Raw genomic sequence first — 24,526 nt, forward strand, 5'->3', positions numbered from 1 at the left:
TAGAATTGCGGTAAGATCAAAAGCATTCTTATGAAAAGTACCGAAAATGTTGACCGGAAGCAATAAATCAAAGATATCATAAACAACAAGTACATGGGAAGAATTCCTTAGATAAGAATCTAATAAATAAGATATCAAATTACATGTAAAACAATAGCTTAAATAAAGACAATAATTCCAAGAAATAAATAGGTATCAAATTACATGTGGGAAAAATTCTTTAGATAAATCAAAGACATTATAAACAACAAGTAAATGGTAAAAATTCCTTAGATGAGAATATATCAAATTACACAAGCAAAAATTCTAGGAAGTGTGACGTCATATCCATCTCAGCATCATGGTCTGAATCACTCCTTCCCCCGTATTGTCATATCCGCCTCAGAATCATAGTCTGAATCACACCCTCCCCCAAATGGTTTGAGTCTGGGCTAAAAGTGTCGGTACAGGAATCTGTGAATGACGTCATTTCCGCCCCCCACCCAAGGGTTTGAGTTTTGGCTAGATGGTTTGAGTCTGGGCTAAAAGTGTCGGTAACATGTCGGTGCAGGGATCTCTAGTTACAACCGGCCCTGTATATCTACTGCGGACGACTTTTTCAAAAATTGATCAAATTCACTTGAAACTTGTTACTTGGGGGTTTTCGGGGTTGCTGATTACCAATATGAAGTCAGATTTTTAAAATTCACAAAAGCGGATCCAACATGGCGGAAATTTTTAAAAATAATGATGGAATTCGATTTAAACGTGTTATTCAGGGGTTTTTGGTTAATGACAAATATGAAGTCAGACTTTCGAAATCCGAAATTTATTAATATATAGATACATATAATATACAATACATATTGGGCATTTCTCTGTAAAACGGACATTCCCTGACTTTTCCCTGACCGTTAGAAATCCCGCGGGATTCCTCTCCTTTTTTATAAGTATGTTGGATTCAATAAATAGTGTGGGATCCCGCTCTGAGGGATTGCGAGCTCTAGAAGCACCGCAAATATTAGGCCAACAAAAATCTCGATTGTATTATTTTTAGTTGTTAAATAGTTATATCTTTCTTAAATTTTTTTTGTTCAGTATGTCGATTGGAAAACCATTTTTTGGAAGAGTTTCTTTAACGATTATAATATTTTCTTTATGGAAATTTTCGTCTGCTAACTTGATTGCGCGATCAACTAGAGCGATGACAACACTTAATTTATATTTTAAACAATGTTCAGAATCGTAATTTATGTATCGTCCTGAACATTGTTTAAAATATAAATTAAGTGTTGTCATCGCTCTAGTTGATCGCGCAATCAAGTTAGCAGACGAAAAGTTCCATAAAGAAAATATTATAATCGTTAAAGAAACTCTTCTAAAAAATGGTTTTCTAATCGACATACTGAACAAAAAAAATTAAAGAAAGATATAACTATTTAACAACTAAAAATAATAATATTAATCCACATAAAAATGAGAATATAACAACTATCTCATTACCATACATCAAAAACCTTGAAAATATCTTCTATAACATTTTTAAAAAATTCAATATAAGAATAGTTCAATCGATCGAAAATACAATTCAAAAAAATATTTTATTTTCAACTAAAGATAAAGTTGAAAAAAACAACAAATTAACATCATATATAAAATACCATGTTTTAATTGTGATAGTGTGTACATTGGAGAATCATTAAGATTTCTGCAAACTAGAATGACAGAACATGCTCGAGATGTTAAAAATAAAAAAACGAATACAGCCTTAGCTACGCATGCTTCCGAAAACAAACATAATTTAGATTTCAATAAAGTAACAATTTTGAATACAGAATCAAACTATCATAAAAGAAAGTTTCTAGAAATGATATTTATAGTAAAAGAAAAACATTCCATAAATTTTAAAACAGATATCAAAAAGTTAGGTAACATCTACCAGGGTTTTTTAAATAATGTATAATAATAATATGATAACCCAGTTACCTACATTACCACCATCCATACAATCTCTGTAGTATTAAAATCCCTAAATCTCTATAGAATTGATATCTGAAATTTCTATATTATCACTATATACAATATAGGGATAAAAAATCATCCTTTTAAATTTTAATTATATAACAACAAAAAGGAAAAAAAAATTTTATTAATTGAACCAAAATGATATAATATTTAAAATACTTTATTTTACAAAAACTTAATTATTTTCTTGACAATGCTTTATGTAAGTATACACTTTTTCCGGATTTTATATAAGTATATAAAATTATAAAATCAATTGTTACTCTAAAAAAAAAAGATTTCAGTGCTTTTAATTTAAACTTGATAAGGGTAGTGGCTACGACCGAAACGTTGTTTTAACAACAAAAGTTAATAAACAAACAATTGTGGAAAAACTGTCCTACAAATTATTTAAATTAATATATTAAGAATCCACAAAAAAAAATTTTTCATCTAATTGATAGTTTATGACGTTCTGTGACGTTACATTACAGTTTCAAGTCATGTGGGTGTAACTAGTTGTTACAGTTAGAAATTTGTATAGCACTTTCAAATGTTACAGTTTGGAGACCTGACTGTAGATGCAATTAAAATTGGTAATAAGAAAATTCTAGCTATTTCAATAAATTTTACTCGATATGAGAATGATTATTTCTGTATAGTATTTAACAGAATAAAAAATGTTTAATTGCATTTTAGCTTTTAAATTAAGATAAACTAGGTTTTCCGTTAAATTACCGTTCCACATTAGGTACACTTATTATTTTCATGTTCCGATTGATGAAACACACAGAAAATATACAGCAAACACAACCTTAAATATTTTCAGTACTTCCACATTACTCTTCTACCAAAAAAATTGGTTTTATAATTATCAAATTAATTAAAATTTGTTCTTTGTGTTTAATTCTTTATAGTTCATATTCCCATTATTGAATAACAACAGAATTCTAATTACTTATTAAATCCAATAAGTGTTTAATAATCAGGACATTCAATTTGAAAGACCCGTACATACAGGATACCATTGTTTCATAATGGGTACTAGTGCAGAGTATCACAATTTAATTAATATTATTTTTATTTCATGAAAAATAGACATTTTAGGGCTTAAATGCTATTTTCAATATACCAATCTTTCAATCTATACCCTAATTATACCTAGGGGAGAGTAGGCTACATTATGAACCAGGTTTTTTATGAAGTCCTTGGACTTCAAATTTTGACTTCAAATTTTTCAAATTTTTTAAATTTTGCAAATTTTGATCAGGTTTTTGTATAAGGGAAGTGTTCCGGTTGTGGGCACCCTTTTGTTTTTGCCTCATAACATTTGTCCATGTGCATATTATACAAATATATGTGTACGAATTTAAAGCTAGAGGTCTAAGGTGACTGTCAGTGAAGGAATTAAATTGATTCCTTTAAATAAAAAAGTTTTATTAGAAATTTAGTTAAATGGGAATTTTTTGACAAAAAAAATTGTGTACCCGGTTGTGGGCACCCTTGAAAAATCCGCTAAAAATGGAAAAATATTAAAGGAAACCAACACAAATAAAGAAGAAATGAAAGTTTCTTTATTTTAAGAGAATTTGCTGGGATAAAGAACAAAAATGATGACACGTTTTCACACTATGCTCATCGCTAACAAAAGCATAATGCTTGCATGTGAAGTAGCTAGTACTCATAACATAACGCACTTCTAATGCACTAAACGACTATATTCATCGCATTTAATGGAGTTTGCGGCTGTCACTTTCCTTGGCAGAAAGTTTAGATAGATGAGACAGTAGTCCTCATCATTGTCAGATGGTAGAGCCTCCTTAACATAAAGGTGCCCACAACCGGGAATGACAGTCATTTTTTAAAAAGACTAACACATTTTGTGATGCAGGATTTTGGTTAAACACGAAGGTAAATCACAAAATATAATGACAACACTGCAAAAAAAAAAATTAAACCCTTTTTTTCTGAACGAATCTACACCCATATGTTGCTCTTCGAAAACAATACAAAATTACTTTTTTATTTATTTAATGCAAATTTTCTTTATTATGCTCACAGCTATTACACAAATGCATATATTTGTTTCGTTATCAATACGAAAAGTCCGTATTGTCAACGAACACGACTTGCAATACTTAGATCAGTAAAGTCTGCTTGCCGTCGAAGTTTACGTAGGGGTGCCCACAACCGGCGCACTTCCCCTAAAATTAAAACTGAAGTATTCCTTCAGTTAATATACACGATGCAAACACGAATTACTATAATTGAATAATGAAATTTAATTTCTTTCTAAATTAAAGAACTAATTAAATTTTGCAAATTTTGATCAGGTTTTTGTATAAAATTAAAACTGAAGTATTCCTTCAGTTAATATACACGATGCAAACACGAATTACTATAATTGAATAATGAAATTTAATTTCTTTCTAATCAGTTACACTTTTCTCATTTTAAAGAATGTGTCTCTACATTGAACCACTTCTAATAAAACACTACAATTTACTTCGAAAACAATATTTCCACTTACACATTGTAAAAAATCTTATTTTCCACTCAAAAAAATAGAAAATTGTTGCTAAATAGTTATTATTTGTTAATATACATAGGTGATTAATATATGTGTAAAATGGAAAATTTGATCCAATGGAAGGTAGATAAATAACAACAAATAGTGTTATTTCATTTATTTAACGACGTTTCGATGACATGGTTTGTCATCCTCTTCAGGTTAACTAAGAACAATTTTACACCAATTAAAATTTTTTATAGAATTATCACAAATTAGAAAAAATGAAAAAAAATATTATATAAATTTTTAATATAAATAAATAAATTACATAAAATTATAAATTTAAGTTACATAGTAACAAGTTAATAATTAAAAAACTATGTCTTGTCATTGCGATTAAAATACCGATACTAACAAAATAAGGTGTGAAAATTATAATTCGGAAAACAATGCAGAAAGTCAATGAACTGCGATGTAAACATTGTGACGTAGAAAACAAAAGACTGATCACGAGTTCAATTTTCTAATTATAGGAAAATAAATACGATTCAAAAATTGTATGTCATTTTTCTTGTTAATGGTAAAATTATTACTTTTTATATGTAGCATTTCAGAAAAACAGCGTTTTTTATAATCAGGTTCACGGTCAAAAATAGAAACATTAGACCAATCAAACTCATGACCAGATCCAGATTGATGAGCATTCACTACAGATGTAACAGATTTATTATTTTTATGCTGATCAATTTGTGTTTTTAATGTGCGTTTCGTTTCACCAACATAACAAGCCGTGCAATTCTTACAATTAAACTTATAAACTACATTTGTTTCTGCCAATTTTTCAGTTTTGTCTTTACCTAATTTAATAATTGATTTCAAATTTTTATTGACAATTGGGATAGTTAGAATATTGTAAGATTTCAAAATATAAGATAAACTATTGAAGTCAGGATAATTAAATGGAATACAAACTTTATGCATTTTATTATAAATGAGAGCGCGGGAATTTTTTTTAATTGTATTATTGATATTATGGCACTTGATTGTATTTTTTCTGATGTTTATGAATTTATTAATGAAGTCAGATGGATAATCATTATCATTTAAAATGTTTCTTACATTATTTAAGTTGTCCTTGTGAAACAAAGAATGCGAAAGTAATATTGCTCTATCTACTAGATTGTATGCAATATTTATTTTTTGTTGAATAGGATGATGAGAGTAATAATTAATGAGTCTACCAGAATTGCACGGCTTGTTATGTTGGTGAAACGAAACGCACATTAAAAACACGAATTGATGAGCATAAAAATAATAAATCTGTTACATCTGTAGTGAATGCTCATCAATCTGAATCTGGTCATGAGTTTGATTGGTCTAATGTTTCTATTCTTGACCGTGAACCTGATTATAAAAAACGCTGTTTTTCTGAAATGCTACATATAAAAAGTAATAATTTTACCATTAACAAGAAAAATGACATACAATTTTTGAATCGTATTTATTTTCCTATAATTAGAAAATTGAACTCGTGATCAGTCTTTTGTTTTCTACGTCACAATGTTTATATCGCAGTTCATTGACTTTCTGCATTGTTTTCCGAATTATAATTTTCACACCTTATTTTGTTAGTATCGGTATTTTAATCGCAACGACAAGACATAGTTTTATAATTATTGACTTGTTACTATGTAACTTAAATTTATAATTTTAGGTAATTTATTTATTTATATTAAAAAATTATATAATATTTTTTTTCATTTTTTCTAATTTGTGATAATTCTATAAAAAATTTTAATTGGTGTAAAATTGTTCTTAGTTAACCTGAAGAGGATGACAAACCATGTCATCGAAACGTCGTTAAATAAATGAAATAACACTATTTGTTGTTATTTATCTACCTTCCATTGGATCAAATTTTCCATTTTACAAATAAATAATTCGGAAGGAAATTTTCTATTTCTAATAATATTGAGTTCCTGATCAAGTATGGACTCTTCAACTATAGCTACACCAAGCTTTTTTAATTTTATTTTACTCAATTATGGAATATATGTGAAAAAACTTCTCATGGATTGGACTTCTACTCGCCACCAATTGGCCACATCCATGTCTAGACGACAATTTTTGCTGAGCTGCAGAAGTCATGACATTTTTCCACAACATATTTATAACACTGGTATGCGATTTAATCATTTTACTTTTTATAGTCAAAATTATTATAATAAATTTAACAACTTTAAAAATAAATTTCTTGTAAGTTTGTTAAAAATTGAAATCAACGACATTCATTTACATATTTCTTTTCTTAACAAAAAATTGCAAAAAATCAAATCTCTTATAGAGAAGTGCAATCTGGATGCGAATGTCAGAAATAAATTTTTCGAATTTTCTCTAAATAAATTCTCTGTTATTCGCCAAAAACAAAAAACTAAATATTTTAAAAAATTTGATTATTTATTATTAAAACATAACGTGCACTATAAACGCACTGAAAAAAGCAAATGGATAAAAAATCTTACAAATGTCGATATACCCAAGGATGTTATCGATGTAGTTTCGTTAGGGCCTAATTTTAGTTCAAAGAAATCATGTTCTAACATTGATATTATAAACATTTTAAAAAACATAGAAACATCTATTAATAATCTTGACTCTGACAATGATACCAAGAATGTTGTTCGTCAAAAAGTTACTCAAAATCTGAATACTAATTTGAAGAAATCTTCACATACACTTATCGAAGATAAGATTTTTATGAAAAAATTAAAGTTAACAAATAATTTTCAAAAAGAGAACCCAGTTATAATGTTCACAAATTCTGATAAAGGCAATACTACTGTTTGCCTTTACAAATCTTCGTATATTGCTAAAGCGTATGACTTATTATCTGACACTTCTACTTATAAACTTCTTAATTCTAACCCTTTAAAAAAACTTCAAACAAATACTAAGCATATTCTGCAGAACCTAAATGACAATGAATTTTTAAAATATAGATACCATAATAATCAATTGACGCTAACTAATACATCGTTGGCTAAATTTTATGGTCTTCCAAAAGTGCATAAAAATGATGTACCTCTCCGTCCTATCATTTCATTAGTCAACAGCCCGACATATCTTTTAGCTAAAATTTTATATAACGAACTAAAAGACAATGTTCCAATTCCAAAATCACATATTAACAATAGTTTCCAACTTATTCAAAAATTAAAAGACGTTTCTATTCCACCTAACTATGTTATGTTGTTTCTTGACGTCACATCTCTTTTTACTAAGGTTCCCTTAAAGTTAGTCATAGAGAGTCTTGAACGCAGACTATCGTCGATAAATAATTGTAAAATTCCGTTCGATGAAATTTTAAATTGTACGAAGTTTCTTTTTGAAAACACATTTTTTGTTTTTGATAATAAATATTATCAACAACTAGATGGAACTCCGATGGGTTCACCGATTTCCCCCTTCTTTGCTGATATTGTAATGGATGACTTAGAAAATAATTGTCTCCATATTTTAAAAAACCAATATAACTGTACTCCACTATTTTACTTTAGATATGTCGACGATACTATTTTATGTGTACATAGGGATAATATTGACTTAGTTGTTAGTGTTTTTAACTCTTATTATAAGAACTTACAATTCACACATGAAGTTCAAGAAAATAATAAAATAAATTTTCTGGATGTTACTTTAATGATTGATGAGCATGATCAACCAATTAAGTACAATTGGTACAAGAAAGAAATTGCATCTGGTAGACTCATTAATTATTACTCTCATCATCCTATTCAACAAAAAATAAATATTGCATACAATCTAGTAGATAGAGCAATATTACTTTCGCATTCTTTGTTTCACAAGGACAACTTAAATAATGTAAAAAACATTTTAAATGATAATGATTATCCATCTGACTTCATTAATAAATACATAAACATCAGAAAAAATACAATCAAGTGCCATAATATCAATAATACAATTTAAAAAAATTCCCGCGCTCTCATTTATAATAAAATGCATAAAGTTTGTATTCCATTTAATTATCCTGACTTCAATAGTTTATCTTATATTTTGAAATCTTACAATATTCTAACTATCCCAATTGTCAATAAAAATTTGAAATCAATTATTAAATTAGGTAAAGACAAAACTGAAAAATTGGCAGAAACAAATGTAGTTTATAAGTTTAATTGTAAGAATTGCACGGCTTGTTATGTTGGTGAAACGAAACGCACATTAAAAACACAAATTGATCAGCATAAAAATAATAAATCTGTTACATCTGTAGTGAATGCTCATCAATCTGGATCTGGTCATGAGTTTGATTGGTCTAATGTTTCTATTCTTGACCGTGAACCTGATTATAAAAAACGCTGTTTTTCTGAAATGCTACATATAAAAAGTAATAATTTTACCATTAACAAGAAAAATGACATACAATATTTGAATCGTATTTATTTTCCTATAATTAGAAAATTGAACTCGTGATCAGTCTTTTGTTTTCTACGTCACAATGTTTATATCGCAGTTCATTGACTTTCTGCATTGTTTTCCGAATTATAATTTTCACACCTTATTTTGTTGGTATCGGTATTTTAATCGCAACGACAAGACATAGTTTTATAATTATTGACTTGTTACTATGTAACTTAAATTTATAATTTTAGGTAATTTATTTATTTATATTAAAAAATTATATAATATTTTTTTTCATTTTTTCTAATTTGTGATAATTCTATAAAAAATTTTAATTGGTGTAAAATTGTTCTTAGTTAACCTGAAGAGGATGACAAACAATGTCATCGAAACGTCGTTAAATAAATGAAATAACACTATTTGTTGTTATTTATCTACCTTCCATTGGATCAAATTTTCCATTTTACAAATAAATAATTCGGAAGGAAATTTTCTATTTCTAATGATTAATATATGTATTTCGATGTCAGGTTAGGTAGCAAAAATGACAGTTTAAGTTTATCTCGTTTACAATTGTGATGAAAGTATGTCTTCCTGTATTTTTCTTACTAATTAGTAGAGCAGACAACTTTACCACTCTTAAAATTGAAAATTCATTGCTTTTTCGGATGGTTCAATGATGCCGCACTCACTGTATACACATGACATTTACACCAAAAATTGTTTAAAATAAATTTATGTAAGATCTAAAATTCTTTATCACATCGGAATATTGAAGTTGACACCCTAAGCAAAATAAATCACAAGTTTACTAATTTTTTAAAATTCCTATTTCAATAAAAAAACGTCATTATAATTCCACCAAATTTTTTGTTTTGTATGTGAAAAACAGTTTTTTTTAGTTTTTCGTTGTAAATAATAAAACTACGTGCCGCCAATTTTTAGACATAGTCTGCTTCGGTAATACTAACTTATATATTGAATAAGAAAAAATTTCACTCACAAGTAAACCTTCCTTGGTTTTACACTCCGATTTGGCTGAAACTTGGCACACTTCAAGAACTCGACAAAATATTAGACACGTATTTTTTTATCGGCAAAGAAGACGGTTTAAGGGTTGAAACAACCTCCTCCGTAGCTCGAAAACCCTCTAAAAGGTACAAAAATGTGAAAGTGCTTAATTAATCAATAACATTTTTGACAGACCCATATCTAGGGGTTTTCGAGTTCGCTGATTACGAATCTGACATCAAACAATTTAAATTATGCAAATCTGATATCAGATTCGTAATCAGCGACCCCGAAAACCCCCAGATACCAAATTTTATGTAAAATTAACGAATTTTTAAAAACTCGGTCCGCTATTTTGGATCCGCCATTTTTAATTTTGCGAATCTGATATCAGATTCGTAATCAGCGACCTCGAAAACCCCTAGATATGGGTCTGTCAAAAATTTTATTGATTAATTGATCACTTTCACATTTTTTTACCTTTTAGGGGGTTTTGTCGAGTTTTTGAAGTGTGTCAAGTTTCAGAAAAATCAGAGTGTAACACCAAGGTAGGTTTACTTGTCAGTCATTTCTCAGAAAATTAAAGTGGTTCACTGTTGACGCTGGTTCAATGTAGCCTACTCTCCCCTATGCTAAAGATCCAGTAATAATCGGCCACCCGAATCATATTATATCCCTGCTAAAAATTTCGGACTAATCCGGATTAAATCCGGGTATAATAGTGTGGATTAGTCCGATAATTGTACGAAAATGATCCGCATTAATCTATAACATCAATCCGAGTGAAATTGTAAATCCTAAATCAGTCTGGTGTAATCTTAAATGTCTTTGAATTAAGTCCGTAATTATGTCTGTTAAAAAACTCATCTAAAATGAATACGGAATAATCCGAAATCAATATGTTAAAAAATTTAATACGAAACAAGTATGGAACAATCCTAAATCTCTATGCAAAGAATCCGGTAATAGTCAGCGGCAATCCGAATAATATCCGATCCTAAAGCCCCAGTCCGAAAATAAGTCTGATTATTTTAAGAATTTGTAAATATATACAATCCACAGACAGTTCAAAACAATCCATATTTAATCCAATTCAAAGACTTAATCAGGAATGATTTTGGTATGATATTGAATTTGTATATTAAAAACAATTTGTATTAAATGCAGATAAATTTAAACTATAATTATAATTTCGTATGACAAAAACCTGACTAAAACCAGATTAATTCCGGATTTAATAATTTCACATTTGCAAGTTGCGTATTATCAGACTAACTTCGGACTTGATCGGACTAATTCCGGATTCACTGGTTATACACAAACCGCATTGAGTTTGAATTTATCCGGACAAATTCTGAGCGACAAAAACCTGTCCATAAGCAGACTGTTTCGGATTAGCTGCGGATTCACTGGTTAAACTAACCGGATTACTTCTGCATTTACTAGTTGCATATGATCTGACTAACTTCGGACTAAACCGGACTAATTACGAATTCAATAGTTATAAAAAACGGTATTGATTTTAAACTGAATTCAGGGTGAAAAACTCCACAATAAACCGTACTGTTGCGAATAAATTCCCGATTAGTCCGAAATCGTTCCGACTTTTTATTCAGGGTATTTACTTATGGTAAATAAAATATTTACTTTTGCAGTCAATTTGATTTTACACTAGGGTCAAATTTTCTCAAAAAAATCAAAGTTGGTCATGGGTTTTTCAATTTTTGTGAAACTTGGTATAAAGGTAGTGTTTATGACAAAAGATTTTAGGAAAAAAAGATTTTTCAAAATTTTTAAAATTGTGGATTTTACCGGGCTAGGGCTTGCAATCCCACACTAACGTCAATCCCGCGGGACTAGAATGCGGGATAACTCTCAATCCTGCGGAATCCCGCATAATTTTATGTTATTAGCTATATTCTAATTTTTTAATAATTATTAGATAAAATTTTATTAAAACGTTTTATTTATTCAATTGAAAACATTGTTACAATGACTTAGAACCAATTTGAAATCTAAATTCTTATTTAAAAATTTTTTTAAACTATTGAAATCCTATTTTCGAAGAAATTCTTATATAAGTTTGGCTATGTCTATAAATACATTTTTAAGGTTCCGTACACCATAGGTGTACTGACGGAACCCTTATCGACGCCCCCCGACTATAAAATGTTTATTCGAATCTCCGTGCAATAAAATGTTAACTCAGAAATTCGTGCTGTATAATTGTTTTTAAAAATTTCATGCAATATAATGTTAACTCAAGTTGCATTCAATAAAATGTCAATCCAACCACCAGTGCAATACAATGTTATTTAAAATACTAAAATTTTTATTTCCAGCCTTTAAATTGTATGAGGTTAAATTAGATTATTAATTTATTTATTAAATTACTTAAATAGATTGAAGTTGCAACTGTTGACAGCACAATAATATTCGTATAGTTCCTTATTTATGGGTTAAGTTTTTATAAAAAAAAGTCAGTAATGCAGAATGGTGAATAAAAGATTATTTTTTTATAGTGAAATATCTGCATAGTTTTCCACTCTTTAGACAAACAGTTTGGTTTTTCTTCAGCAGACCAATTGGTTGAAAAAAAGAGTTATTATATATGTACAGCGTTAAAAACTGCTACAAAATGGAAAACTAAATTCAAAAAAGGGACTGTTAAAGTAATTTTAATATTTTTAAATATTTATAATTTTAATAAAAATAGTTTTCAAAGTTAGAATTAAATAAATTTTATTCTTTCATTTTCCTAATTAATTTAGTATAAGTAAAAAATATTTATAACATAACTTTTTCACTTTCGCAAGAAAAATTCACTAATTATGTTTTTCTTTAACCTCATATAATTTAAAGGCTAGAAATAAAACTTTTAGTATTTTCAATAACATTATATTGCACTGGTGGTTGAATTGACATTTTATTGAATGCAACTTGAGTTAACATTATATTGCATGAAATTTTTAAAAACAATTATACAGCACGAATTTCTGAGTTAACATTTTATTGCACGGAGATTTAAATAAACATTTTATAGTCGGGGGGCGTCGTTATGAAATCACTCGTGTGTCCGTCCCAGCTACGCAAAATGGGCTGTCCCCCCCCCTTAACTTTTACAAATCTCAACCTAGTGAGCTGAAATTCGGTAGGGATCTTCAGTTTTAAGTGCAGATTACAGGAAAAATATAGCGAACCCAATTGACGGACATATTTGCGAACTAGGAGGGAAAGAAATTCAATTTTTTCGAAAAAATTGAAAAAATTACCCTGTCCCCCCCCCTTAACTTCTACAAATCTCAACCTGGTGAGTTGAAATTCGGTAGGGATCTTCAGTTTTAAGTGTAGATTACAGGAAAAATATAGCGAACCCGATTGACAAACATATTTGCAAAATAGGAGGGAAAGAAATTCAATTTTTTCGAAAAAAATGCTAAAAATGACCCTGTCCCCCCCCCTTAACTTTTACAAATCTCAACCTAGTGAGCTGAAATTCGGTAGGGATCTTCAGTTGTAAGTGTAGATTACAGGAAAAATATAGCGAACCTGATTGGTGGAGATATTTGGGAACTAGAAGGGAAAGAAATTGAATTTTTTTGAAAAAATTGCAAAAATTGACCCTGTCCCCCCCCTTAACTTTTACAAATCTCAACCTTATGAGCTGAAATTCGGTAGGGATCTTCAGTTTTAAGTGTAGATTACAGGAAAAATATAGCGAACCTGATTGGTGGAGATATTTGAGAACTAGAAGGGAAAGAAATTGAATTTTTTTGAAAAAATTGCAAAAAATGACCCTGTCCCCCCCCTTAACTTTTACAAATCTCAACCTGGTGAGTTGAAATTCGGTAGGGATCTTCAGTTTTAAGTGTAGATTACAGGAAAAATATAGCGAACCCGATTGACAAACATATTTGCAAAATAGGAGGGAAAGAAATTCAATTTTTTCGAAAAAAATGCTAAAAATGACCCTGTCCCCCCCCTTAACTTTTACAAATCTCAACCTAGTGAGCTGAAATTCGGTAGGGATCTTCAGTTGTAAGTGTAGATTACAGGAAAAATATAGCGAACCTGATTGGTGGAGATATTTGGGAACTAGAAGGGAAAGAAATTGAATTTTTTTGAAAAAATTGCAAAAATTGACCCTGTCCCCCCCCTTAACTTTTACAAATCTCAACCTTATGAGCTGAAATTCGGTAGAGATCTTCAGTTTTAAGTGTAGATTACAGGAAAAATATAGCGAACCTGATTGGTGGAGATATTTGAGAACTAGAAGGGAAAGAAATTGAATTTTTTTGAAAAAATTGCAAAAAATGACCCTGTCCCCCCCCTTAACTTTTACAAATCTCAACCTGGTGAGTTGAAATTCGGTAGGGATCTTCAGTTTTAAGTGTAGATTACAGGAAAAATATAGCGAACCCGATTGACAAACATATTTGCAAAATAGGAGGGAAAGAAATTCAATTTTTTCGAAAAAAATGCTAAAAATGACCCTGTCCCCCCCTTAACTTTTACAAATCTCAACATTATGAGCTAAAATTCGGTAGGGATCTTAAGTTTCAAGTGTAGATTACAGGAAAAATATAGCGAACTCGATTGACGGACATATTTGCGAACTAGGAGGGAAAGAAATTCAATTTTTTTGAAAAAATTACAAAAAATGACCCTGTTCCTGCGGTTAACTTTTACAAATCTCAACCTAGTGAGCTGAAATTCGGTAGAGATCTTCATTTTTAAGTGAAGATTGAGGTAAAAATATAGCGAACTCGATTGACGGACATATTTGCGAACTAGAAAGGAAAGAAATTCAATTTTTTCGAAAAAATTGAAAAAAAAACCCTGCCCCCCCCCCTTAACTTCTACAAATCTCAACCTGGTGAGTTGAAATTCGGTAGGGATCTTCAGTTTTAAGTGTAGATTACAGGAAAAATATAGCGAACCTGATTGGTGGAGATATTTGGGAACTAGAAGGGAAAGAAATTGAATTTTTTTGAAAAAATTGCAAAAAATGACCCTGTCCCCCCCCCCTTAACTTTTACAAATCTCAACCTGGTGAGTTGAAATTCGGTAGGGATCTTCAGTTTTAAGTGTAGATTACAGGAAAAATATAGCGAACCCGATTGACAAACATATTTGCAAAATAGGAGGGAAAGAAATTCAATTTTTTCGAAAAAAAATGCTAAAAATGACCCTGTCCCCCCCTTAACTTTTACAAATCTCAACATTATGAGCTAAAATTCGGTAGGGATCTTAAGTTTCAAGTGTAGATTACAGGAAAAATATAGCGAACTCGATTGACGGACATATTTGCGAACTAGAAAGGAAAGAAATTGAATTTTTTTGAAAAAATTGAAAAAATTACCCTGTCCTCCACCTTTAACTTTTACAAATCTTAATTTGATTAGCTGAAATTCGGTAGGGATCTTCAGTTTAAATTGCAGATTACAGGAAAAATATAGCGAACTCGATTGACGGACATATTTGCGAACTAGGAGGGAAAGAAATTTAATTTTTACGAAAAAATTGCAAAAAATGATACTTTTCTCCCCCCCTTTTGAACTTTTAGGAATCTTAATTTGATGAGCTGAAATTCGGTAGGGATCTTCATTTTTAAGTGAAGATTAAGGTAAAAAAAATATTTTTTTTTGTTATTTGTAAATAAAACATAAGAATTCAATGTGGATTATAGTTATAGTTTTTTTTAATCTATATGTAATAAAAATACATATGTGTACCGAATTTCAGCTCAATATGTTTATATATGTTAATATTAATGTGGATTACAGTTATAGTTTTTTTTTAATCTATATGTAATAAAAATACATATGTGTACCGACTTTCAGCTCAATAGGTTTATATATGTTAATATTAATGAATTATATTTCTTATATATATTTTTTTTATAAAAAATGAGTTTTATTTTGGTGTACGGAACCCTCGATCTTAATGCGAGTGCAACTCGCACTTGCCCGATTTTGTATTATTGCACAACCTCACTTGTTAAACTAAGTTTGAATGTAAATTAAGTATTTTTAAATTAACGTAAATTTTTCCATTAAATGGAAGTTTCTAATTTTCATTTTGAAAATAAGATCTTAAGAAACAAAGAGTATCGATGGTATTATCTGCTAAACTACTTCTAAGTCTATTACAGAGATATTCTGCGGCAGAAAATGCTCGTTCAGATTCCACACTAGTTGGTGTAATAGTCATTAACCCTTTGAAGCATACATTTTTCTAGTCAAGGAATTTAAAAATCAAGTACACTTTAGGGGGTTTTCAGGTACACTGATTAAGAATCTGAAGTCGGATTTTTCATATTTTCAAAATTCAAAATGGAGAATCCAATATGGCGGACGACTTTTTCAAAAATTGATCAAATTCACTTGAAACTTGTTACTCGGGGGTTTTTGGGGTCGCTGATTACCAATATGAAGTCAGATTTTTATAATTCACAAAGGCGGATCCAACATGGCGGAAATTTTTTAAAATAATGATGGAATTCGATTTAAACGTATTATTCAGGGGTTTTTGGTTAATGACAAATATGAAGTCAGACTTTCGAAATCCGAAATTTATTAATATATAGATACATATAATATACAATACATATTGGGCATTTCTCTGTAAAACGGACATTCCCTGACTTTTCCCTGACCGTTAGAAATCCCGCGGGATTCCTCTCCTTTTTTATAAGTATGTTGGATTCAATAAATAGTGTGGGATCCCGCGGGATTGCCGGATCCCGCTCTGAGGGATTGCGAGCTCTAACCGGGCATTAAACATTAAAGCACATTTTGTTTTAAAAACGAATAACTTTTATCCATTTAGTTAGATTATGTTTATATTTTAGGTAATAATAATTGATTATCTAACAATTTAAAGTGCAATATTTAAGTAAAAAAATCCATAATTATCCCGGAAAAAAAGTTATCTTCTCCAGAATTTTTTGCAAAAAAAATCCCTGGAGACTTCAAAACTAACCGAAATATCGAATTTTTTGTCTCAAGGTGCACAGATATCTATCTCGCGTAAACACACCTAAGATGTGCACCAAACGTTCTTAAGCGTGGATTTTCGCATTCTAATATTTTTTTGTTAATTTTTAGTAAAAATCAAGTTTTGCAATTATAAATTTGGTTTTAAACAATTTTGAATCTGAAAATGTGTATGTAATATATAAGAGTCAAATTTTCTCAAGTGTACCAATGTCAAAATTGCAAGTTGTTAGATCGGGCTAATATTTTCACAGTATTTAGAACTATGAATAAGTACTTAAAACCATCAAGTAATTATGAAATTTTATAGAAAATTGTAGGGGGATGGGGTTGAAGATTTTGGATAAGTAAAAACAGTGAGTTTTATAAAAAATCGTAGCTTTTATATAATAATAAAAAAAAACTTGTGACCTATATGTTTTTGGTAGGTTTTTTTCTGCTCTTTCAAATGGTGAGAATTTTTTTCAAAAAATTCAAAATTTAACCCTTTTTTAAAATAAAAAATTTTTTTTAAAAAAAGTTTTTTTTTTTTAACTAAACTTCCCGGCTTAATATTTTTTAACATTTTCTAAATTACATTTTTTTAATTTTTACATTTTTGAAGTAAGAAGAGATGATTTTTTTGATCTGAATAATTTTTTATTATTTTAATATCAATATCAAGCGTGATACACCCATAAGGTGTTGAATATTTTATTGGAACAATCGTTGCAAATAACTGGAATATATTTTTTTAAAGTAGAATTATATAAACATTTGTTTTTAAAGAAAACTAACACTTTATCTTCATTTTTATAAATATTAATTTGTAAAACGTCAATTTAATCAAAATACTTCATATTGTGAAATATTTCAATTTTTATTAATTATTAATTAATTAATAATTCAAAAAAAAAAAAACGTCACTTTTTTCGTTTCACCCCAGTGGGAAATTTCCAACCGGCGCGGATCCTCGCCTGTACCGACGCCGGAGTAGTGGTACTGGCTGGGAACCGCCTGCCTACCGCCCGAGAACTGGTATTCTACCAAAAGATGACTTGGCCAGGAGCTGGCTGGCCATCCGTCTCGGAACTGGCATTCTACCGCCCGGTAACCGGCCGCGAAGAGCCGTTCCGTGTATAATTCAACCGGCTGGGACCCGGCACTGTACCGACTGCGGATCTTTCATTTCCTAGCCAGATGTGCGCTGGCAATGCTGGCATTCTACCGCCTGACAACCGGCTCGGATCAAAATAATAATTTCAACAAATATCAATAAAAAAATAATAATTAATTGCAAAAGATAAATACGGATGACAATTTATTGACAGTTCACTTTACACATTTTTTTATTTCTTTATACACTTAAACGCAATTTTTTATTACATACACATTTGAAAAATCCTAACACTTGGGGGTACGAACCTACGCCTAACCGAATATTTAAGCACCGAAGTCACGCACGCTAACCACTATGCTACGCTCGCATGGAACTCTCAAACCTTAAATGCTTTCAAGTCTCACTAGCTGAAATAAAAATTGTAAAATTACTACTCGGCAATAGGCAACTTGGAAATACGAACTGATGTAATACCGGTATATTTTCAATACTTTACTGAATGTGTATTTATGAATATTTCAATATTTCGTTTAAAAAAAAATGTTATATTTTTATTATTGTTTTTTAATATTTTATTACATAATATATCGAATAATATGAACATAACTTCACTGCAAAACAATTTATAACATATAAGTAATAGTATTAAATTGAATAAAATTTTAATGCACAACACATTTTTTTAATTATTTAATTTGCAGAAAAGTGTCAATAAATAATTACTTAATATATTGTTTAAATTAAAAAGAGATTATTAATTAATTAATAATAAATTAATTAATAATAATCTCTTTTTTATATATTGTATTTAATATGTTAGGTATTTATTGTAGGCATTACAATGTATTGATCACATTTTCTTTCAAGTTAAATATATTTTACTTCTTTCAAATTAATATATTATTTATTAAAAATTATTTATTTAATTGCACATTAATAAAGTTGGATTTTTATATATATATATAATGAAAAAATTAAGTTTCTTATATTCTTCCTTTGCATGAATACTATTAATTTATTTATTGGTTAACTAATAATAATATTATAATAAATGCAATTAGTTATTGTAATAATTAATTATAATAATAAAATAAATTTATGATTATACTGATAATGTAAACTATAACAATAAATGACGAGATCCGCAGTCGGATCCGGCCCAGCACCGAGCCAGTACAGACCTAACATCCGTCATTCTTCCGACGCGCGTAGAAGAATGAAATCTGCAGGCGGAACAAATCCAGTACCGCGCCAGTACTGACGAAAGTAGAAAGGCGGATCCAAAAGTCGGAGCCTAATCTGTTCCGCGCCGGTTGCATTTTAGGATCCGAATCGGTACAGACCATCGGTACTGGCGGTCCGTACGGGCGCGGATCCCAGGCGGTTGTATAATCCGACATTCGTCCGACTTTTCCTCCTGGGACATATTGAAAGTACACATCATAAGCTTTCGTTAGGTACAAGAAAAAAAGGGGGCTTTTTTAAAAAAAAATCTAAAAAAATTTTAATTTTCAAAAAAAGGGTTAAATTTTAAATTAAAAAAAAAATTCTCTCTATTTGAAAAAGCAGAAAAAACCTACCAAAAACATATAGGTCACAAGTTTTTTTTCTTTATTATATAAAAGCTACGATTTTTTATAAAACTCACTGTTTATACTTATCCAAAATCTTCAACCCCCTCCACCCTACAATTTTCTATAAAATTTCATAATTACTTAGTGGTTTCAAGTACTCATTCATAGTTCTAAATACTTTAAAAATATTAGCCCGATCTAACAACTTGTAATTTTGACATTGGTACACTTGAGAAAATTTGCCCCTTATATATTACATACACATTTTCAGATTCAAAATTGTTTAAAAATTTTATAATTGCAAAACTTGATTTTTACTAAAAATTAACAAAAAAATATTAGAATGCAAAAATCCACGCTTAAGAACGTTTGGTGCACATCACAGGCGTGTTTACGCGAGATCGATATCTGTGCATCTCGAGATAAAAAATTCGATATTTCAGTTAGTTTTAAAGTCTCCAGGGATTCTTTTTTTGCAGAAAATTCTGGAGAAGATAACGAATCCAAATATTATAATTACAAAAAATCAAAGGGGTGCTATGCCCGAAAAAATGAAATCAAAATTTTCTTTACTTTTTTTCCGGGCACATTTTGGATTTTTTTTCTTTAATATTGCACTTTAAATTGTTAGATAATCAATTATTATTACCTAAAATATAAACAAAATCTAACCTAATGGATAAAAGTTATTCGTTTTTTTAAAAAAATGTGCTTTAATGTTTTATGCACGGTAAAATCCACAATTTTAAAAATTTTGAAAAATCTTTTTTTTCTAAAATCTTCTGTCATAAAACACTACCTTTATACTAAGTTAAACAAAAATTGAAAAACCCATGACCAACTTTAATTTTTTTGAGAAAATTTGACCCTAGTGTAAAATCAAATTGACTGCAAAAGTAAATATTTTATTTACCATAAGTAAATACCCTGAATAAAAAGTCGGACCGATTTCGGACTATTTCGGAATTTATCCGCAACAGTACGGTTTATTGTGGAGTTTTTCACCCTGTTAGTGTTTTGTCATTTCTTTTCGTGGCACTTGATAAATTCTATTATGAATTTGAACTCCCATGCGAGCGTGTTATAGTGGTTAGTGTATTTGATTAGTGTATTTTTTAGTATAAAAATATGTTTGAATTTTAAAAATTATATTTTATCCCACATGCACAAAAATGGCGCTTTTAGATAGCTGACGACAGGAAGTAAAGTCACTCATTTGTTCGACCATATGAAAATGGCGTCCATTTTCTCCCATGTGGAAACATAACCGCTGATCCCATGCGTTACTTTTGCCCAAGGGAGAAAACGGCCGCCATTTTCATATAAGTCGATCAAGTGACTGACTTTTATTCCCTGTCGTCTGCTATCTGAAATCGCCACTTTTGTGCATTAGGAATAAAAAATATCGTAAGTAACATGGGAATAAAGACAGCCAATTTGTATACGATGATTTTTGTGACACTCGTTCCGGTCTCGGGGCGCCCTCGACCTCCACTCGTGTCACAAAAATCACCGTAAAAAAATGGCTGCCTTTATACCCTTGTTGCTTAATATACTATTTCTGTTAACCCGTTGCCTATTAACGACCGTTGGGTCGTGAACTTCTTAGTGCAAAATAAATGCAATTTCTTATGTCAATTATAAAATAAATTCTTTTATATCATTATTAACACACTATATAGATTGCAATGATCCTACAATAAGTAGTAAATAAATGATTATTTATTATTTTTAAATAATATATCAATTTAAAAACAAGTAAAATTTATGAAAATTTATTTTTAATTTAAGTCACATTTAGTGTATAAGGGTTTTAGGAGTCGGTGAATTCAAATTTGACCTTCTTTTTTAAAAATTCAAAATAGCAGTTTCAAAAAAGTGGACATAATTTTTAAAATTCATTTGGATTTTTATCAATTTTAGTATCTAGGGGTATTTTGGGTCGCTAAATTTAAATTTGTTTTTAAAAATAGAAAATAATGAATTCAAAATGGGGGACGTAATTTTTTTAATTTATCCCGATTTTTATCAAATTTTGTACTCTACTCTATATCCTTTGCATTATAGTTGATAAAACGAATCATGACCCCAGAATGTGCCGCGTGGAGGATGCAATAAAGGTTTTACATTACACTTTCTGTTCTTTGTTTTTTTTGTTTATAATATCTGTTTAAAATTTAAAAATTTTATCCGACATATTGGATCCACCATTTTGAATTTTTTTTGACGTCATATTTGAATTCAGCGACCCCAAAAACCCTTGTATACTAAGTTTCATAAAAATTCATCTACCAGATTTTGCTGAACATTTTGGGCCAATCTTATGATTATTTTTCCAAACATCGAAGGGGTTTATAAGATTGTTTCAAATTTTTTAAATTCTTTTGGTCTAAGTTTGCCAACCTACATTTTCTAAGAAAAAAATTTCGTATATTCGCATAATTCAAGTTATTTGAATCAAATAAATATATATAGATAAAAAAAATTATTTGAATGAAATAATTTTTTTTAGTGTGCTAATACTTTTACGAATGCAAATGGAAGAACATTCATTTATTTATTATAAATTTGGTATTAGGACTACATAAATAATTATTTGACACAATTAAAGGGATATTAGTCTAAATTAAAATAATTAATTATAAAAAGTAATTGCATATTTGACATAAACCCAGGCGGAAATTTCCCACTAATAGGGTACCGCGCCTGTACAGACGTCGGTAAGACTGTACTAGGCCAGTCGGTGAGTGCAAAAACTGCCCAAAAATGCAAACAGCAAAGTCTCAACGGTTTCTGGTAGTTTGGGGGCTCCTTATAAGAGCCCCACAGTTTGCTCTCGATTTCCGGGTGCGAAAAATAGTGTAAACAATCGCCAAAGTTTGTAAAACATGGTTTTTCGATGCTCGTTGCTTCCGGTTAAGTTTTAGGGGAAAAAGTTGTTATTGAAAGTTATAGAGCTTGGAAATACCTTTCAAATGATGGGTCATATGTTAAAAAAGGTTAATTAGTTTAGTTGCAAATGAATTTAAACCATTAAAATAGCACTTCTTTAATTGTTTAATAACTTTGTTAATAATTATCGAATTTGTTCATAACTTACCAGGAATGTTCTCCTTGCGTAGCTAAATAAATCCCAAAAAAAATTAACTAGATTGGAGAAATAGTTTATGCATAATTCCATTTGTTAACTAAAAACATGTAATTTTTCAACGGAATTTCCCCACTTTTGGTCCATCGAATTTCGATTTTTTTTTTTGGAAAGTACACTTAAGAAGTCAAACTTTCATCCTATTTAAATGGCCAATTGATTTTTTTTATCTAAGTGCATAATAATGGACTTCAAAAAAGGGTATGTTTTTTTTACATAAACAAATGGAATAACTGAGTCAATTTTCACTTTATCAATTTAGTGTAAACGGCATTTAATTTTATTTGTTTTCACAAAACTTTTTCAAAAAAAAAATCCAACCTAGTTTCAAGGGGGGGAGAGTTAGTTTTTATTTTTCAAAAAATTCCTGACTAGATAATAATTAATATTTTTAATTGAAAATTGTGCCACTTATAGTTCAATACATGTATTTTACGAAAAAAAATTGAACATAAGGTTTTGTGCATTTATTTTTCATTTACATCAAGTAAAAGTAAATATATCTTTTTTTCAACCTCTAAACGTCGGAGTGGGGGTACTCGGAGGAGCGTGATTCTCGCCGCCACAACTCAATTCAGCCGTTCAAATTTGCAAAAATTGTCATAACTTCGTTAATTATTTACCGATTTTAATCATTCTTTTTTTAATTTGATGTATTTTTTTACGCTGAATCCAAAAATGATTTTATATTTTTTCAAAATACAATATTTTTAAAAATAAAAGAGAAAATTTTTTTAACAAAAAATTTTTAATTATTATTTATAACATTTGACAAAAAATTCTTTTCGTACATATAATTCCATTGCATTCAGAATAATATTATGACATAAAAAAATTCAAATTATTTTTATATAAGTGTGTAGCATCAGGTTCACATATGCACGCCTGTTCAACTATCAATACATCGATGCTACACACTTATATACAAATAATTTGAATTTTTTTATGTCATAATATTATTCTGAATGCAATGGAATTATATGTACGAAAAGAATTTTTTGTCAAATGTTATAAATAATAATTAAAAATTTTTTGTTAAAAAAATTTTTTCTTTTATTTTTAAAAATATTGTATTTTGAAAAAATATAAAATCATTTTTGGATTCAGCGTAAAAAAATACATCAAATTAAAAAAAGAATGATTAAAATCGGTAAATAATTAACGAAGTTATGACAATTTTTGCAAATTTGAACGGCTGAATTGAGTTGTGGCGGCGAGAATCACGCTCCTCCGAGTACCCCCACTCCGACGTTTAGAGGTTGAAAAAAGGATATATTTACTTTTACTTGATGTAAATGAAAAATAAATGCACAAAACCTTATGTTCAATTTTTTTTCGTAAAATAAGTGTATTGAACTATAAGTGGCACAATTTTCAATTAAAAATATTAATTATTATCTAGTCAGGAATTTTTTGAAAAATAAAAACTAACTCTCCCCCCCTTGAAACTAGGTTGGATTTTTTTTTTGAAAAAGTTTTGTGAAAACAAATAAAATTAAATGCCGTTTACACTAAATTGATAAAGTGAAAATTGACTCAGTTATTCCATTTGTTTATGTAAAAAAAACATACCCTTTTTTGAAGTCCATTATTATGCACTTAGATAAAAAAAATCAATTGGCCATTTAAATAGGATGAAAGTTTGACTTCTTAAGTGTACTTTCCAAAAAAAAAATCGAAATTCGATGGACCAAAAGTGGGGAAATTCCGTTGAAAAATTACATGTTTTTAGTTAACAAATGGAATTATGCATAAACTATTTCTCCGATCTAGTTAATT

At 29.3% G+C, this 24,526-nt stretch overlaps 2 protein-coding genes across 5 annotated transcripts in view; one reads left to right on the forward strand and one right to left on the reverse strand.

The window, feature by feature from the left end:
• Positions 1-24,526, reverse strand: part of LOC122505832 (myogenesis-regulating glycosidase) — a 387,127-nt gene that overhangs the window by 153,191 nt on the left and 209,410 nt on the right. The window lies entirely within an intron of this gene.
• Positions 5,953-24,526, forward strand: part of LOC122505838 (nucleoside diphosphate kinase homolog 5-like) — a 142,991-nt gene continuing 124,417 nt past the window's right edge. The window contains exons 1-2 of the mRNA XM_043617689.1: positions 5,953-6,209; positions 6,315-6,674. Of these exons, the coding sequence (XP_043473624.1) occupies positions 6,485-6,674 (190 nt within the window). The 5' untranslated portion in view covers positions 5,953-6,209; positions 6,315-6,484. The remainder of the gene's footprint in view (positions 6,210-6,314; positions 6,675-24,526) is intronic.

The sequence above is a fragment of the Leptopilina heterotoma genome, unplaced genomic scaffold (assembly GCF_015476425.1).
Source record: "Leptopilina heterotoma isolate Lh14 unplaced genomic scaffold, ASM1547642v1 Lhet_373, whole genome shotgun sequence".
NCBI lineage: Eukaryota > Metazoa > Arthropoda > Insecta > Hymenoptera > Figitidae > Leptopilina > Leptopilina heterotoma.